Raw genomic sequence first — 19230 nt, forward strand, 5'->3', positions numbered from 1 at the left:
GTTATATTTTTTCATGACATACCTACAAGGCGTTTAGTGTTTTAGTGTTTAATAAATACCTAGACACAGTGATGGTCTATATAACCTTTTCTTAAAATTACATGAGATCAGCGAACCGGTTAGCATTACTGGTTACTGTCAATGGACTTTTTGTAACAGAACCGGCTCAAAAGATGACTTTTGTGATAGAACCGGCTGACAAAAATTTGAATCCTACCACTGCATATACAGTGCCCCTACGTTGAAACAAAAAATATAAACGGAGCTTCCAACAATAGACACCAACTATGAATACAACACGTGGGCCTGTTCTGCAAACTTTGGCTTTCCTGTGCGTTGGATAACACAAACAGTTAATCGAGCTATTTTCGGTGTTTGGGAAATGACTGGCGGACGCAACCTACACTGTTGGAAGTCCCTAACTCCTAATATAGTTTGCGATGCTGCTTCCAAATTTGTCAGGCTAAAACAGGTATCTGCGCAACTTCCTTAAAACAGCAGCAACCTACAGCCTGGTGTTTAATGCCAACATAAACCAAACCGGTAAACACGTTGACATTGCTCACTGTTTTAATTTTTGTTCCCACTTGACATACTATTTCAAAATGCGAAAAATCATTTAGAAACAGGTTACAAACATGTGTAAACAAACCTTTAAAAACAAAACTTATTTAAATGTTTAATAGACTCTCTGTGTTCATGTGGACTTCTATACTTCTATTACTGCTGATACCCCGTAAACCTCATTGAGTCTTTTGATTCAGGTGAAGGCAACGCATGTTCTATTTGTGACTTGACAAATTTGTGTATTGTCACTTTTATTTATTTTTGGTGAAAAATCATAGGGCGATGATTCAAAACCACAGTGACATAGACACACTCTTGACTAATGTAAAAATACACATCTGTAAAGTTCATGCACACAATTTACTCTTTAACGCAATTACTTTAAATATGTAGACAATGAGTACCTTAAAGTAGATTTAACTGTAAATTTAAAAGTAAACGTAAGTATATGATTTAAAGCACTTACACATTAGTTTGAACGTTTTCCATTTCCCTTATAATGTTTCGAATTTATCGCGATACAATAAACAAACAGTTCATGCGAAACAAAACCCAGAATTTAGTTCAAAGAAAACAACAGAACAAAAAAGCGCAATTAATTACAATTTTCTGTAAACATGATGGACAACATACCCTATCAAGCATCGCATTTTTCGTTTACGATCATGCGTTGATAAACCACACAACTATCAAGCCGGAAACAGCTGCGCAAACCAAACATAACACACTACAGTAAAGTGCAATAATTTCCTTCTACGTGATAGCGATATGCAGACTCTACGTGATACGTGATAGCTTATTATATGATATCTTGACTTTTTAGATGAAATGCCAACAACATTTTGCGAAAAAGCACGAAAATTCTCAAAAATATACGAAAATGGGTATCAAATATTGAAACTTATACTAATTCGTGCATAAAGTTTATGATTATTTTTTCGATACTTTTAGCACAATACGTTGCTGATAAATGGCATTCAAAAATGTTACGTGGAAAGAAAACACATGCAACCGATAATTTGACCACTTGTCCTAAACTTAAGCTTAGAAGTTTTATGCTTCATCTCACATATATATAAACATATAAAAGAAACCAAGAAAGTTGCAATAGTTCAGTTTGCTGAAATAATTTCATAATATCTCAAAAAACTTTGTGTTGAGATTTAGTTTTGCTTGCTCACATAACATTCTTCATTGCTGGTCTTTCTGCTAAAAATGCAAGTTTTTTGTTACTATTTAGACAGTTGTGTCACAACGTTTTCAAGTGGACCTATACATACTTTTCCATGTAGGTCAACTTCAGCATAAGGATCATCATCCGAGCCTGAAAAGATTTACATAATGAATACAAAACATAAATATTAATCATCCAGTTGAAACGATGTATATTGAACAGCAGCAAAGAAAACAACATAATGGTTTCACACAATCTGTAGTAACTTCCCCAACAAATCTGTATTAAGACATCAGCTAAAAGGGTAAACACAAGGTCTCACCTGATTCTGAAGGGGGGTCAGTTGGTGGTTCTTTCTTTTTCTTTTTTGGTTTGTTGACAACTGTATAGGTTTCACCTTTGCTTGATTCGCCCAGATTGTTATCTAGCAACAACATTTTAACAGTTATTTTTGAGTCTTTGATATGTATTAAGTCATAAAAACCATTGTTAATCAATAGTTACAATCCATTTTAATATTTTTATTGCCCCTTTTCCAAGTAAAGCTATCAACCAATTATATTGTGCTCACCATTTTTTTTCTTTTTTTTAATAACCTGTGCATAAGCATCATCCACACTCCCACCAGCTTGAGAAGTAGCATACAGAATATTGTCCTTCATTTCCTTTTCGCCACGATCTATGGATGTTTGCAAGTTTAGCACACAAAAACATTCAACAAACCCAGGTGCCCTACTTGGCTTTTGTTTCTTTCCCTTGGTTTTCTTTGTCTTATCAACTGCAGCATATGCTTCCTCTGGGGCATCAGGGTTTTCTGGGGTTGGTACATATGCCACATTCACTTTTGTTAGTTTTTCTATCAAAATAACATTGAGATTATTTTGAATTACTCTTTCAATTTAATTAGCAAAACCTTTTTTGGGTTTCTTATTTTTATCCACTGCAGCATATGCCTCTTCAACTGGTTGAGATGATGGTCCAGCAGGTTCATAAAGTATATTTTTTTTTGTAATTTTTTCACCTTTTACAAAAACGAAATTAAAATTTTTGACAAAAATTCATGTTCGTCAACCAGCACAACAAATAACAGTACTTTAAGGTTGGAACATGTTAAAAGTTGTTCAAACCTTTGGCAACTGTAGCATAGGAATCTTCTATTGTGCCTGCTGTTGAGGGAGACACAGTTTCTAGTTTTGATCCTGCTTTCTTAAATTTTTTAGTTTTTTTGTTGACTTTAGCATAGGTTTCCTCTTGGTTACCATCATGGACTATACCATACAATGGGTTTTCTCTGTCTTCTTTCACACCTGATATAAACACATTTTTATTTGACTTTGTTTGTTAGTCTTGTTTGTATTGTAAGGTTTTGTTTTTGGCACTTAGTCTGGCCAGGATAAATGGTAAAAACTTAACTATTACACTTGAAATGAAATAATATTTTCAGATCAAAAGCACAAAAACTTATTATAAAATTGTTTTTTAAGACATTGCTATTTGAGTATTAGTGTATCATTTATTATTTTTATATTGTACTGATTATCAAACAATGTCAGCACAACAAAATAACTAAAACTGTAAAAAAAAAAACATGAACATGAGTTCACTTACACTTATTACTTTTTCTTTTTCGTTGAACAAGAACTATTTTAATGCTGCTTGATATGATAACAATACTTCCAGCAATACTCAAGCTGATGTACAATACAACGCTTTGACTTTCCTCAACAAAAATATTGATTGTCAGGTTCAAGGTACCATTTACTGTTGCAATGTATTTACCCATGTCTTGCATTTCAACCTTGACATAAATTTTATATAGTAATTGCATACAATGTTTCTACACATATACTGTTAGAACAACTGTATCTCAAGTTGTAATTCGCTAATAGTTATTTTAATGCTAGAATACCACTTTGTTTGTATAGTTCAAAGAATGTTTTGTAAGCTTAATTCATGAAAGAGTTTTGCAAGTGTTTTGAAACTAGAAGGGTGGCTTAGCACAATTTGTCGTTGCACATACACTATAACCTATTTTAAAACATTAGTATACTTCCTCTCCTAATTTTATATTAGGTCCCATATTAGCCACCGTCTATTATAACCTTAGTTGTTTCTGCACGCAGAAACTCATGGGTCCCCAAACAGAAAGTCGGGTGTGGTAAGGTAAAACACAGTGATGGGCACTGGGCTTAAATAATAACACTATGTAGAGGACAAACTGTACAAATCAGATTCACCCCAGAAATTTTAATTCTAATTCTAAGCTGTCAAATATTTATTCAATTTGAACATTGGTAAAAGAGCCCATTTTAGAGGCCAGTTAGATAAATTATGGGGCTACAGGGCGAAACACAACAATTGAGGACCTAAAATAGTATGTTCAATAAACTTTGCAAGTTTATTTAATTCCGCCTTTTCTAAAAAATTCACTTATATTAGGGGGCTGGTGGGGTAAATGTTTTGAGCTATAGGGTAAAGCACAACAATCAACAGTTATAACTGGCAAATCCTACAAGATATACAGATTTCCTCTATGTTAAAAGTTGTTTGGAAAATTAACCAATTTTAAGGGGCAAGTGGGGTAAATGTTGGAGCTACAAGGTAAAACATGTCAATCGAAACCTACAATAAGAAAATTCTACATGCTTTCCAAATTTTAGTCAATTCCAACACTGTTTATTAAACTCACTCATTTTAGGGTGCCTACTAGTGTAACTTAAGAGGTTTGACACACAAAGTAAAACATTATAAACCGCAATGACTCAATCAATATTATTGCAAAATTGGAGCTCAATCCGCCAATGTTTAAAATTCCAACCACTAGAGGTGTTTGAGCAACAAACATTCATGCTTCGGACGTCATAGGGCTGTTAACACCCCTCTAACTACCATGGCATAAAAACATGCACCAAGCAACCCACAAACACGAGAAACACAGGACTGGTTGCCCTTGTAACACTATTGCGCCACAGAATTGTTTCGTTTGTAATGCCTAGTAACAAACAAATACATTTTACACTTTGGGGGCTAGTGGGTGGATCCATATTGATTTTCATAAAATTTCTTTTAAAACCTTGGTCCTTTCAAACAAAACAAAAAAATGATTGAATAACTAAAAAAATATTGTAGGCAATGTCCTCAAAGCACATGTGATTAATAAAGACAATATTCTTACTCACAATGTTTTTTTGAATTTTGAACATCTGTACATCTGATGAAATGGTCATACAACTCATACTGCTTAAGAAGGAGTTTGAAAAACTGCATTTAGTGGGTGGATTTGATCGATACAGAATGGAGCAATCACCACTCTGACCCACATACCATGTGCAATTTCTTTCTACACCTTCCACACTTTCTGGTGGGTCTGGAAAACATTTAATAAGTCAAGCACATTAAAAACATCCTTAATCAATTATCACAGGAGGGAGCATATGAATGCTGAGTATAAACCTTCCGGTGTTTTTTGCTTGTGGTAATATGTGAAATAAATTAAACATAATCTTAATGGTTCAATTATATTATGTTTTTCACTGTTCTTTGCAAAACCTCAAACACTGCAATAAAGAGTTACACTGGATTTAGGGTTTAATGGTCATTTAGGTATAACCTGATGGAAACTTATAACTTATTTTAAGCAACTGCAAAGAAAGTAACCAGTGTAGTGTAAAAAATGCCCTGAACATATTTGTAGTGTTAAGGTAAAAATCGAACCATCCAAGGCCCTAAAAATTACACCAGAAAACTGACTTTTGCATCATCTTATAAGGACAGTTTTCAGATCAGTGGTGAAATTTCTCCCCAAAATAATAAATGGTAATCATTAAACCACTAAAAGCGGCAACGAAACACAGAACATCTTACACAGAACATCCAAGTAAAATAACCTTTGAACATTTCCAAACTTATCAGTTGCATTGCATGTGTAAAAACCAATGTCCAAACTGGTCACATTAAAAACATTTAGGGTTTGATTATTAAACTTGTATCTTCTACTGCTGCTATTTGTTCTCCAGGAATAACTTGGGATCAAAAGAGAATGTGTAGGAAAAGAGCAGTTGACAAACAAACTTTCGCCTTTCTCTTTGATAATGTTTTCATATATCTTGGTATTTCCTATAAGCAATGATTAAGTCATGTATATTAGATTCAAAATTGGGTTTTATATCACTTACTATTTTTTGGAATAATAATTAGACTGTATACTGTGCTATTTACTGATCCTTCTCTGTTCCTCGAAACACAGTAAAAAGATCCAGTTGAAAGGTTGCTAAATTTTCCCAAACATGTGTTACCATGATTTAGGTTTTGGTTGCTGACATTGTCATAGTTGTTAAACCAATGACATGTTGGGACTGGATTTCCCTGACTTGAACAGTTAAGATTGAGAATCATATCTGATCTAACTAAACCCCTTTTTTCACTTAAATTGATGAGTCTTGATGCAACATTTGTTAGATCCAAACTAACATTCTGAGGAGAAACTAACAAAAAACAAATATAATATATACTACAACCTGTGAAAACTTTAAAATACAGCCTAGGCACTTACACAGCACAGTCAACAATTGAATTTGGGATACTTCTGTACTTGGAAATTTGTTGGTGTATTTGGATATTGGTTGACAGTTTACTGTTGCGTTGTTAAGATCAGGTTTAAGTGTAATATTAAATTCACTAGTCTGCAATACAAAAAAATGAATACAACATTGTGGAGCAATAATAATTTTTTTCAAGCAAATTGGTATACACTTTTGCAGCTTAACCCAAAAGAAATGAAATCCAGTTTTGGAAACTTACTTGATTTTTGTTTATTGTTTCTCCAACTGTAAATGTGTAGTTAATGACAGGTGGATGCACAAGCATGTCAGCATTGCAACAAATTGTTATTCTATCTCCAGATTTCCCTTCAAATGTTCCAGTAAGATTGAAAACAGGTGCTACCGATAAAATAGAAGGCATTGTTTAAATCTGTATCAATACTTTGCATTACAAGCACTTAAATGTTAAATGCAAAACTACTGGTTGCTCTATAAAAGTGTCTTATATATTTCCATTTTTAATGTCTTACATATTTCCATTAAAAGATTGCTTGTGTTATGTTTGTATTGGAACGTACATTTTTCTTTGCTTTTCCTATATAATACAAAATAAAACTAAACGCACCTGACCAACATTCCAAGTTTTGTATTCCTTTCCATTCAGCATTTTGAAGACATCGTGTTTGAAGCTCAACTGGACGAGTTGAATTTTTAAAAAATATTTTTTTTCCTGACTCACACTCAAATTTGCCTTGTGCATCATAATCAAATGCCCCATTTACAAAACTATCATCTGAATTCACATGTGGTTGGTGTTTACTAACATCAGATTGGCAACCTTTCCAAAAAACAAGTGTTTTCTATTTTCCTTTTTTATTCGTGTTTTATACTTTTTGTATAAGGTTTCAACATCACTCAGCTCAGTGATTTTTAGAGTGTGATAGTAACACTATTACCTGTGTGCTAAAGTGGATAGATTTTGTTTCAATTGCAAGTTGCAATCTTCACAAATAACTTATACATAAGAATATGAATACCTCTGTCCTAACAATGCTTTAACAATGCTTTTATTTCAAGTTTCACAAAGGAGGGTCATTGGCAGTCTCAGTATGTTTGGTTTTGACATTAGATTAAAAAAAGTTTTGCAGTGTTTGGCAAAATGCAGCTAAACTATGGTAAATTTTTGAATGTTGGAAACAGTAAATGGAAATGAATTCAAATTGAGTATTAATATGCCTCACAGCAACATGACTGATCTTGGTCCTGACACACTGCATGCGAAAGGTTGCTGACCTGCTTTTTAATGATATCCAAATGATTTACAAACAACGAAATTAGGCATGACACTTTAAGCAAAATGCACAAGTTTTGAAGTTTTAATCAATATGGCCAGTTCAGATGCATCAAACTAGTTTTACTGCTAAATTACTGTGCAACTGACATTACTTTCCAGTTTATAGAGCTCATTTGGCATTACTTAGTGACATATTTGGCAAAACAAATCAGTTTACTAGGGAACATACGTTAAAATGTTTTTGCAAAGGCATGGACAAACCTAAACAAACTTTTTTCGCATGATTTTGTACAACTAAATTAATTAAAACTTTGAAACATAAACATAACTTACCTTTCACATTCAAAGGTTCTGTGTGATTGACAGGACCAATCCAAATAAAACGTGAATAGTTTGACTTGAGGTTTGTTAATGTTGCAACAACCAGGACTGTCTTTTTCATATTGTTTCGAAAACAACTGCATTATGAACATTGTTTGCTTAAAGTTTATTCACTGTTACCAACAATAACACATGTCACTATAATGATTATTTTTGTTAATTTTGTCTAAACTTAACCTAAATTTTTGTTAACTTTGTGATTTATAGGTAGTGTGGTGAATGAAACGCAACGACAATTTAAAACTAGAAGGGTGGCTTAGCATATTTTGCTATTGTACAAAAACTGCACCCTACTTTGTAACGTCAATATATTCCTTACATTAACTTATAATGAGTCCTATATTAGTCATCGTCTTTTATGACCTTAGTTGTTCTGCAGGCGGAACCACATGGGCCCAAATATGCAAAGTTTAAAATGAAGCATTTCAAGAAATATAATCATAAAAAAGTTTGGCTTTGTAAGGTAAAATATAGTTATCAGTACTGGGCTTAAATAACCATGCAATTAAAAGTATAAACTATATAAATGTGATTCATTTCAGACAACGTTTGATGTTTAATTGTCCTATTTTTTGTCCGATTGTAATGGAAATAGGGGGTAAATAGTGGCATAATAGAGCAAAACACAACAGTAAGTAAATTATAAACAGGCAGCACACATTGTTTTGACTTATAAGGTCTTATCGGTGCGGCTGACATATCATAGGCCATATTGTATTTCTGTACGTGTACAAAAGTTTTGTATGTGTACAAAAGTTCTCCTAGATCAGTGGTTCTTAACCAGGGAGGCCTTATACTCTTTCAAGTGTGGCATGAGTCCAAACTTAAATAAACAAACTTACTCACATCCCTCTAAAATTTATATTGGAAATGTAGTGCATTGTTTGTGAGCAAACAACAAACAGCATTGAAAAAGAAATGAATATTAAGATACAATACCTTATGACATAACACACATTTTGAATATTGATATACATGGCTTAAGTTTTTAGTTTATCAGTTTAGAACAGCAGTCACAAAACTTTTTTCACAGCAACGTGAAGTGTCGGACAAACATTTTAGGGGGCATGGACAAAAAAAGGTTAAGAACCACTGTCCTAGAATTTAATTTCTAGCTGTGACCACGATATTGCTATCCAAGGCTATTAAAAAAAACAGTTAAAACATGTTCCTTTATTATGTTTTGGGTGCTGCAAGGACAAATCACAATCAAATAGGTCAACAAAATTTTACAACGAGCACAAAACAACCTATGTAGAATTCATTAAAGGTGTAAAACCTTTAATAAGGATAAGGTTCAATTTGTAATGTTAAAGATCTTTGAAAGTAAACATCAAAAATATACCCTAATAAAAATGGTTGAAACATGTCAAAAGATACTAGATGCTTTTATGTACATACCAATATTGCACTACAAATAAACATTCATTTACAAATTCTGGATCATGCACTTTTAACCTTTTTTAAACTAATATATTTTGGGGTTTCCCGTAGGTTAACTGCTGGGTCAACAAGGTTAAAATTTCAGTGTACAACTCAATGAAAATATTAAGCTCATGCTCAAATTAAAAAAATGAACCACTTCATTTTGAACGAAGCGTTGGCATAAATGATGCAACAGATACAAAAGTTATCACTTGTTTGATCTGACATGGTGTTTTAATTTAAATACACTACTGCAATTGCAGCTACTATTTTTGAATTAAACAATTTAGTGAAGTTGCAAAAAAATTCATATACAAGCTACTAAAATCAGAATATTGAAATATTTCTTGACTTTATCAAGGTTGTTTTTTAAATGTAAAATCATACCTGAACAGTGCATTTTCTTTCACTTTTGTGCAGCGGCTACTGTTTATCTTTAAATCCACAAGTCCAATAGCCTTAAAACAGGGATGAAACAAACAGTATGTTTGCATTACAAGAAAAAATCCAGCATTGGTTGTTTCATGTTACAACTCCTAGGTTTGTTAGTAGTGACTGAAAAAACAGTTTGTTCTACATATCTTTAATGCAGAGGATCTGTGGCATCTTTATTCACTGTAGAACCAATTAATAGCATATCTGATGCGATATTAAATTCAAGGTTATTACAGTCATCGTTCCAGTGTGTTGCATGCTGTTGTCACATGTTGTGGATTAAAGTGTAACTTGCTGTGTACAACAATGTTCCGTGCATGTTAAAGTTTTGTTAAAAATGTTCAAACTTTTGAAATTTGTTACTGTGCATGTCAAAGTTTATTTCTTGTAAAAAAGATGGCAAAATATGCATATACCTAGAAAACTTTTAAAGATTGTTTTTGGTAGGATTGTTGTGAATAAGAAAGTTAACATACGGAAAGAAATAACTGATAAGAATGTGATAAAGCAGCTACGTTACTGTGTTTTTGATATTTTCTTCTAATACATTAGCAACAAATTATCACAGAGGTGAATGAATACAATATTATTTGACACATACTTTTACTTTGGGATATGCAAATCAATGTGATAAAGAAACAAAATATTCTACAAAAACAACATCTCAACTTTTGGTCAAATCCTACAAAAGTCTTACGGCAGTACTCAATACTCTCAGAAAGAAGAATCTGACATTGACCAAAATGAGTTTAACAATTTTAAACTTGAATTTTTTGGATTTGTTGTAAGCAAATAAGGAGTCTATGCCCAAAAAAGAAAATTGAAGCAATCAAAGATGCTGAAATTCCTAAAACAAACAAAGAAGTGAGATTCTTACTTGAATTAGCAAAATGCTGTTCAAAGTTGGATAAGGATTATGCTACAATTACTTCAACGTTAAGAGAACTTACTCACAAGAATTCTACCTGGGAGTTGAATGCAAAACATGAACATGATCATTCATTACAACAACTAAAAGACATTTTAACCTACACAGCTGTCATACACCATTTCGATTGACAAAAAGGCACCAAGCTGATTTTTGATGCAAGTATAATTTGATTAGGCCTTACCTAACAAGATGAAAACAATAACTTCCACATTATTGCCAGAAAGGTGCCAACATCAGTTGAACAAAGATAATCACAAACATAATGTGAAGCACTAGAAATCGTTTGGGGATGTAAAAACTTCGCCTTTAGTTGTGTGGAATGGAAAAAAAAACATTTACACTTGTAACAGATCAAGTCTTTAGAATTGATATTCAAAACTCGTCAACAAAACCTCCACAAAATTTGATAGATGGCACTTGAGATTGCAAGCATACAATTTCAAAATTGTATACCGACCAGGCAAAGACAGCCCAGCAGATTACATGTCAAAACATTCTATTACACGTCATTCAGTTCCAGAAATAAATAATACTAAAAAAACTAGAAAGGTGGCTCAGCACATATTGCCGTTGCACATACACTATAACCTATTTTGAAACGTTGATATATTCCCTACACATATTTTATATTGGGTCCCATATCACCCACTGTCTTTTATAACCTTAGTTGTTTCTGCAGGCAGAAACTCATGGGTCCCCCACAAATGCAACAATGCATTTCAAGAGATAATTGTCAGTCGGGAGTTTTAAAAAAACACTGTGGTCACTTCTTGTCCTAAATAATCATGCTACTATCTGTTTAAATTATGCAAATCTGATTCAATTTACACATTGTCCTATTTATTGTTCTATTTATAAGAAAGAATGGGGTAAATAGGGGCAAAATAAAGCTAAACACAACAATCGACACCTATAATAACAAATTCTGCAAACTGTCCAAACTTGATTCAATTCCGACACTGTTTAAAAAGATTACTCATTTTGGGGGTTAATGAGGTGTATGGTGGGGCTACAGGGTAAAACACAACAACTGACATCTACAAAATGACCATTCTACAAGCGTTTACAAAATTCAGCCAATTCCGACATCCTTTAAACAAGTCACCCATTTTAGGGGGGTAGAGGGTGAATATTGGGTCTACAGCAGTGGTTCTCAACCGGGGGTCCGCGGGCCCCCAGGAGTTTGCAAAGCGTTTTCAGGGGGTCCGCCACAACTTCCTAATTTAGCAGACAACGATATTGATAAAGCGCTAATTAAAAACTGTGTTACAGCGTTTTAAAATAGCATGAAACTTGTTTAAAATCATTTTTCATAGGCAACGATTAAACCAAAATGCATTGTGACATTTTAACCCCATTGTGATGCAACAGAGGTTAATTTTGAGTGGCAAACAACGTCACATTACAATGTAGTGGCTCTTTATTATTGAGTTCCGATGTCGCAGTCCAGTCAAAGTGATTGAAATTTTGGTCCTGGACCAAACATGGTTGGTATATTCTGCACCTTTTTTGGGTTGCTTGTTATTAAACAAGGACAAAAAATAGCAAAACTATCAAAGGGGTCCGCGATTAGCTTGACAGTACCAAAAGGAGTCCGCAAAGGCAAAAAGTTTGAGAACCACTGGTTTACAGGGTTAAACACAACAATTGCCACCTAAAAATGACAAATTCTATAAGCTGTCCAAATTTCAGTTAATTCTGTGCTTGTTTTAAAAATAAATCACTTATTTTAGGGGGTTAGTTGGGCAATTGATGGGGTTTCACACCCCATAAGTAAAACATATGAAACCAGAATGACCCAATCATTATTAATGTAAAATTTTGTCCAAATATGCCGATGTTTAAAATTCGGACCACTAGAGGTGTTATTAGCAACATTCGTTAACGCTTCTGACGTCACAAGGCTGTTAACACCATAAAACTTTTTTATTGTTATTTATTTTTTCTATTTTACGAATCCCGATCAAGGTTTTTTATGTGTGTATATGGGTCAGGCGCTCCAGACCATTCGGCCAAGTTTCTGTTAACACTTTATCATTCGGCCAAGCTCCTGTTAACACTTTATATTTATTATACCATTACACCACAGAAATATTTCGTTTGTGGTGCGCAGTATCAAGTCAAACGAAGCAGATGGCACATCTGCATAACTATATCTAACATCTGTGAAAGTTTTATCCAAATCCACCAAATTTCAAGCCAAAAGTGCATGGATAATTTTTACCGGTGAAAAAAAAAGAAAAAAAAAACTGAGTGAAATCAAGATGCGGGGACCCATAAAAACTCAATTTCTTTGCCACAGCAGTTATACCTACGGCATTAACAATAGATGATATGCAATATGCCTTTCAAAACCATGAAAAACTTCAAAAAGTGATTGAAATGTCAAGAAGCAACTAATCCAAAAATTATCAACCACTGCAAATGTCTGTGGAAAGAACTTCGAAAGGAAAGAATCCAATTGTCAAAGTTATCAGGTCCACTAATGAAACATGGTTTGGGATATCAAATATCCACTGTTTAACTGAATTCAAGAAATTTGCAAAACAACTTCGATTTACTCATCGAATGATTACTCCACCTTGGCCAAAAAGGAATGCTGAAGCAGAAAGATGCATAAAAACCTTAAAGAAAGCTGTGAAAATCATGAATGCTGTAAGTAACTCGTGGTAAGGTAATCTACAACAATTTCTTTAAAAGTACAGAGCAACCCATCATTCTGCAACACAAGTGAGTCCTGCTGAACTACTATTTGGCAGAAACATCAAAATAACTATTCCTTGCATTGATGAGATAACAAAAGACACAGACCTTTGTATCACAGATGAGCATGCTAAAAAGAAGATGAAAAGGCATGCCGACACCCGAGTGAAAAAGCACCACATGTCCAAATTGGCAATCAAGTTCTTTTGAAAGAAAGAAAAAAAAATGCTTTCATATAATCCAAATGCACTCACAGTTACATACACCAAAGAAACAAACGATCGCCACAAAACAAAACAAAACAGTAACCAAAAATTCATCATTCATGACCAGGATAACACAACACCTTGTAAAGAATATAATGCAAACGTTATTGTAGAAAAATGACCCTGTTCGTCTTTACCCTACTAGAAATCGTTCACACCACGTTGTTTCATTCTATGAGCGCAAGCAACAGCGAAAGTCACTAAACAAACGCTTTGCGTTATGTCTTGTCTCTAACATAACACTGGTTAGCGAAACACTATAGCATTTTTATGTGCAAACACCTTTGGCGGGTTGTGGGTCAAATCCTAGTTCGCCAGGCCTAATGACGGCGTCTTACAAATCAGCCCGTCACCAAGCATTATACCAGTAGTTCTCAACGGGGGCGCCAGCGCCCCCCTGGGGGCGTTTTCTATCACAAAGGGGGCGCTGGAGAATAATTGGGCGATTGGGGGGCGCTGAGAGAAAATAGAGCAGTTAAAACTAAACAAAAGTCAAAGTTATATTTTTCATATCTCTTCCAGTGACCAGTATAAGTAAATTTATTTTTCACTAAATTATATTTTCAAGTATTTACTGTATTGGGTGCTTTGTTTTGCTATGTGTTTTTGATTATGATGTCACAATGAATTTTGTGCAAATCACAATGCGCCATTTGTCGGGGCTTGTCTGCGCTTTATTAGCAACATTTGCAGGTAGTGATTGAGTTGTGCCAGGCCAGGGGTTCCCAAACTTTTTTCATCTGTGGCCCACATGTCTATTGAATAGCGATTCGTGGCCCACCATGTGCTGTAAATTTGGGCACAAACAAAAAAATAACTCAAAAACATCGAAATGATTTCTAGCAACTTATTTTAATGAGATACATGCTCCTGAAATTTGGCTACAAGATTCGGAATTCTTTGCAAAAGTTACGTTTTTCAAAACAAAGCGCATATAGTACAACAAAACAGTAGAATCTGTTCAAATGGCTCTGTGGCCCATTAAAAATGTCTTGGCGGCCCAGTACTGGGCCATGACCCACAGTTTGGGAACCGCTGTGCTAGGCCGAACCGAGCCAGAACCCGAGTACTCGGTATTTTTGATGCTCGGTGTTCGGCCCCAGAGTGTTAGACAATCACTGTAAACCGTGCTACGAATTGATCGCTTGTTAATTACACTATAATGTAACGCATTGGTTCTCAACTCGTTTCGGTCCATGGACCACCGTCCCAGTAAAAATAATATCATGGACCATTTCATTTTTGAGCAAGATTGAAGTACATATACAAAGCAACCATTTGGGCTTGAAACATACTTTTTTTAAACCGATTTTCAAGAAGTGAGATTGATTTATTGACAGCTAGCATTTTGATACTCTTTCAAAATGTAATATGTAATCATTTCTAGTTTATTACTAAATTTAGTGGACGTCCTGTGGACCACCAAAAAAAGGCATCATGGACCACTAGTGGTCCATGGACCACCAATTGAGAACCACTGATGTAACGGGTAAGTCACAAACGGGTTTGTTAACATCACAATTCAACGTGTGATTTGTTCTCTGCTGACGTACTGAAGTAGGATCCCTAAGAATAAAAGTGACCGTTTTTAAAAACGTTAAATAATGGGCACGCGCGCACTCAAAGGTGTTTTTAATTAGTTGTTGTTTGTTACTTAACGTTGGTGGGATAATAATTTAGCTTGTTAGAGATTAGACTTTCAATTATCACATTGATATTGTACGTGAAATTAAATCGTTTTGATTTTTGTTAGTTCAAGAAGGGGCGTTTATAAATTATGTAGGTCTATAAGGGGCGGTACAGGAAAAAAGGTTGAGAAACACTGCATTATACCATACGGCGAGGCGAGTCTTTCTGGGACACGCACTCTACCAACTGAGTAACAAACACCGTAGCCTACCTCTTATGCTGCACATGTCATCCCAGCATCGCCAGATTGATCAGTAATTGGTTAAGATTACCACCAATACATAACTGGTATTGACCTTGAACCAATCAATTCCGTCATGTTTAAGTCGTGTTTATTGGGCTAAAATGCAACTAATTTAGTTGCTCTAAACCACCTGTTTATGTTACCAAGAGCACCTTTTTCAACACTGCTTTTAACAATACTTTCTACAGTGTTTTATCTATATAACTGTGTTTTTTATTTCATTCTAAAACAACATTACTGTTAAGGATTTGGAACTTAGTGGACTATTGTTATGTCGTTGTCTCTAACATTATGCTTCAATTGGCAGCTCATTTTGTGTCCTATAGCGCAGTAACATTCCTGATTACATAAACACGAGCCTAGTAATGGCTCATCAAAAGATGTTTTAATAGGATTCGGCTACACGAGATGAAATGCAATGTGGCTCTTTAAATTCTCCTACGAAGGAGAATTTTTTTGAGGTTATGCAAAACCAGAAGGAACTGCAAGAACGCCGACATTGTAGCAATGCGTTTGTTGTGTTCCGTGTATATTAATGTTTTTTAATGTGCTTGTAACTTCATATCGGACGTCATCTAAAACTTTTCGTTTTTTTCTTTGTTAGTTAGATTTCGCCATTATCAACACTTTTTCCCGGACCGTTTTCAGTAATGATTTCTTGTTTTGGGGCGACATAGTTTTGCCCCGGGATAAAGCAAGACATCAACTCCCAACTATAAATCATGTTAGATGCAAAATGAGACAGACAAAACAGACCAGTTAGATCGGACTGGGCAAAATGGGTCTTCGTTGTCGCAAAGAAAGTGGAAATTTGCTCAAAACAAAGTCGAGTATTTGGGCCACATCTTATCTAATGAGAGAATGGAGAAAGGTGCGAAAGTAAATGACGTTATTTAAATGCCTAAACCCCACAATGTTTCAACAGCCGTTCGTTTTTTGATGCTGTTCAGTTGAATGGCAAGGTTATACGATTGAATTTTTCTGGTGTCAGAGCCGTTCCATCGACTTACAAGAAAAGTGGTCGAGTGGAGGTGAAACGAAAAAGAACAAGACGCGTTTGATTATGATACACAAGACATAATGCTAAGACATTCAAAACAAATGCAATCTGGCATTCAGCTCTAAAGCAACTGCATTCAACAAGCGTACAACTGCACGGGCAACAACACTGGGCAATCAGTCCAGCATATACCCTGGACGACTGTCCCGAGGATAACACTCTCCCTTTCGTAACGAAAGGGACCGTATAAAATACTGTGTCGTAGGTATGTGAACGCAAGAAAGGGCGATTACATGAAAAGCGCCAATACAACAGAATAATTAATGCCATCGTTTATTTGAAATACGACAATTTATAGTTTAATTTGGTAATGTTTACGTTACAGAGATTTCTTCCGAGTATACTGCGTTGGTCAGTGAATTGACCTGTCCTGAGGGCAAATATGTGACGTCTTGTTTCAGATTGTTAGGAAACCGATTGTGGTTTGTTGTAAGCAAACATGTTGTTTTAAACGCAACAGTGCTGTAAAAGCTTTTAAAGCTAAAATATATTTCTTTCTTGACAGTTAAAAGAAATAATGCCTCGCACTTGTGGAGATGCGGCCTTTGATAGGTCGATAAATACCGCCAAGTGATTTACAGACTAATAGAAGAGACTTATGACTTTGATCAACTTGAGCCATGGGTTGCATTCACCTCAAATCCCTTCAGGCCGGTGGACATTACATCCACAGCTGAGAACCTAAGTACAACCTTTACATTGGATGCGGCGCAGGTGTCAGTGGATACAATAACATTGCAAAATGATCTGCACCTGAAAGCAAACCTGATTAACCCAAACGTTTGGAACTTAGTGGACAAAGAAAAGTTTAAAGCTAACTCTACAGAAGCTATGAAGATTGCTGGTCTCTTCGGGTTCACATATCTTTGTGAATCAACATATTCAGACATGAACTTTATAGAACATAAACACCGTGTAAGATTTCTTGCCTCTAGCGGCGCAAACTGTTATGTACGGTTGCCAGGAAGATCGTCCTGGCATTGCTATTGTCGCAACAATGACTTTGTGACGTAAAATCCATTGTGGTGCAATTACCTTGTGCGAGACCGCATGGTTATTAGTTATTAGTGTCTGTGATGTGCTGAACGCATGAAAGTGAATTGTGATAGCTAAGTAACGACATTCTGATTCTATTTGAAACAGAAATTTTACTGCAAATGTGCAAAAGTTGTACCTAAGTAAATTGGACCTGTGAACTTTGCGCTGAGCATTGGAATATTGTGACCCGACTAATTTACTGTGGGCAAGATTCGGCGTACATCGATCTGTGCGAGGAAGTGACTTGGTTGCATTGCTGTACGCCGGTATGTTTTAATGTAATGGCCTGTATCTTGGTGTGTTTTTACATGTTTTACTCATTACGCCTTACGATATTTACAGTGTGAAAACCGTAATCTGTGATTTCCAACTGGGAAGTCTAATGCCTGGACCGATCAAAGTTCGGTACGTTATTTGTTTCTCTCCTGTAAATGCGTTTGTCGTTGTTCCTCGTTCTGACTTTTACTAGTGTTGTTATGTTTGCAGAAAACCGCGTTTATTGCGCGCGTCATTCATCTTGGTCGAAATAAAAATTCTGTTGCTCGCACTGGTAGCTTGTCCAGGCGCTGCACTGAAGGTGCGACGCTACACACCGAACACGCCTAACAGATGCACATCTGCTAGAGTCATTGAGAGTGTGTCAAAACTATACACCGGACTACAGTTTTAAACTAAACACTCCAAGAGACAAGTGAACGAAATGGAATGCCAGGGTTCTCAATAACGGGCTGACCTAGCAGAACAGTGTTGTCTTGACAATCGATTATTGTTTAAGCTCGCTTCAAATTTCTTTACAAAACCTCATGCATTAAAAAATTTAACGCCACTGTTACTTGTGTTTTAACTTATTAGCCATTTGATGGCCATAGCGTAGCGCGTGGCCTTAATAAACTTGGTGACCCCTGAGATAGACTGTTGTCGCCGGCCGCGCAAAATCAGCGCGCACAGCCCGGATGTGGCTCGATTTTAAATATTATCTTAGGAATCTAAGACGTTTTACAAGAATACGTCAACCCAGACAATTATTGTGTTAGTAATTGCCTTTTTCATACTTGTTGAAGATGTGTTATGGATTTTTATTGTTATGTGTTATGGATTTTTATTGATATACAACAATTACAACTGCATTTAAATTCTTTACAATATATTCTTTAGGATTAAGGCATTTTTTATTTTACCACATACTAAATCTGCATACGTACTTTTGATGCTATGGCCTCATTCAAATAGACATTAGCAACAGTTGTCATTGATAGATCCATTGAATAGATTGCTTTGGAGGTAGCGTTTGCCCCCCTTGCTTGTTTATCACTTGGTGATAATGTAAAGTTGCTTTCATTATCTGTAGAACACAACAAAGAAAAGGTAGACTTGACTGGATGAAGACAAAAAGCACTGAGCTAAATTCAATTAGATTTCATTACAACAGTGCGGTAATATAAATTAGCATTTGCTATCACATTTTTGCAACCTAAAATTCCA

The 19230-nt window shown here is 35.2% G+C and overlaps 1 protein-coding gene across 4 annotated transcripts; it reads right to left on the reverse strand.

Moving 5' to 3' along the window:
* Positions 1-793: 793 nt before the first annotated feature.
* On the reverse strand, positions 794-11261 carry LOC145215250 (uncharacterized). Of its 4 annotated transcripts, XM_080083933.1 has the most exons (15): positions 10930-11261; positions 9770-9840; positions 7910-8034; positions 6908-7120; positions 6542-6681; positions 6294-6423; positions 4921-5108; positions 3350-3539; positions 2869-3048; positions 2655-2762; positions 2478-2597; positions 2313-2420; positions 2064-2165; positions 1848-1891; positions 794-1776 (listed from the first exon to the last, which is right to left on the reverse strand). In XM_080083933.1, the coding sequence occupies exons 3-15, from the start codon at positions 8016-8018 to the stop codon at positions 1759-1761; spliced, it is 1650 nt and encodes a 549-aa protein (XP_079940059.1). In that variant the 5' UTR covers positions 8019-8034; positions 9770-9840; positions 10930-11261; the 3' UTR covers positions 794-1758. The 4 variants fall into 4 exon arrangements, with proteins under 4 accessions (XP_079940059.1, XP_079940057.1, XP_079940056.1 ...); XM_080083931.1 differs by lacking the exon at positions 10930-11261 and having other exon boundaries at positions 794-1773; positions 9770-9928; XM_080083930.1 differs by lacking the exon at positions 10930-11261 and having other exon boundaries at positions 9770-9927.
* Between the last annotated feature and the right edge of the window lie 7969 nt (positions 11262-19230).

The sequence above is a fragment of the Phallusia mammillata genome, chromosome 2 (assembly GCF_965637545.1).
Source record: "Phallusia mammillata chromosome 2, kaPhaMamm4.hap1.1, whole genome shotgun sequence".
In the NCBI taxonomy this organism is placed as follows: Eukaryota; Metazoa; Chordata; class Ascidiacea; order Phlebobranchia; family Ascidiidae; genus Phallusia; species Phallusia mammillata.

Coding starts and splice junctions, on each gene's coding strand:
- LOC145215250 (XM_080083930.1), bottom strand. CDS start 9,876: ATGCAAACATACTGTTTGTTTCATCCCTGTTTTAAGGCTATTGGACTT. Junction 6,424..6,541: donor AAACAATAAACAAAAATCAA/GTAAGTTTCCAA, acceptor TTTGTATTGCAG/ACTAGTGAATTTAATATTAC. Junction 3,049..3,349: donor AAAAAGAAAAAGTAATAAGT/GTAAGTGAACTC, acceptor TGTTTATATCAG/GTGTGAAAGAAGACAGAGAA.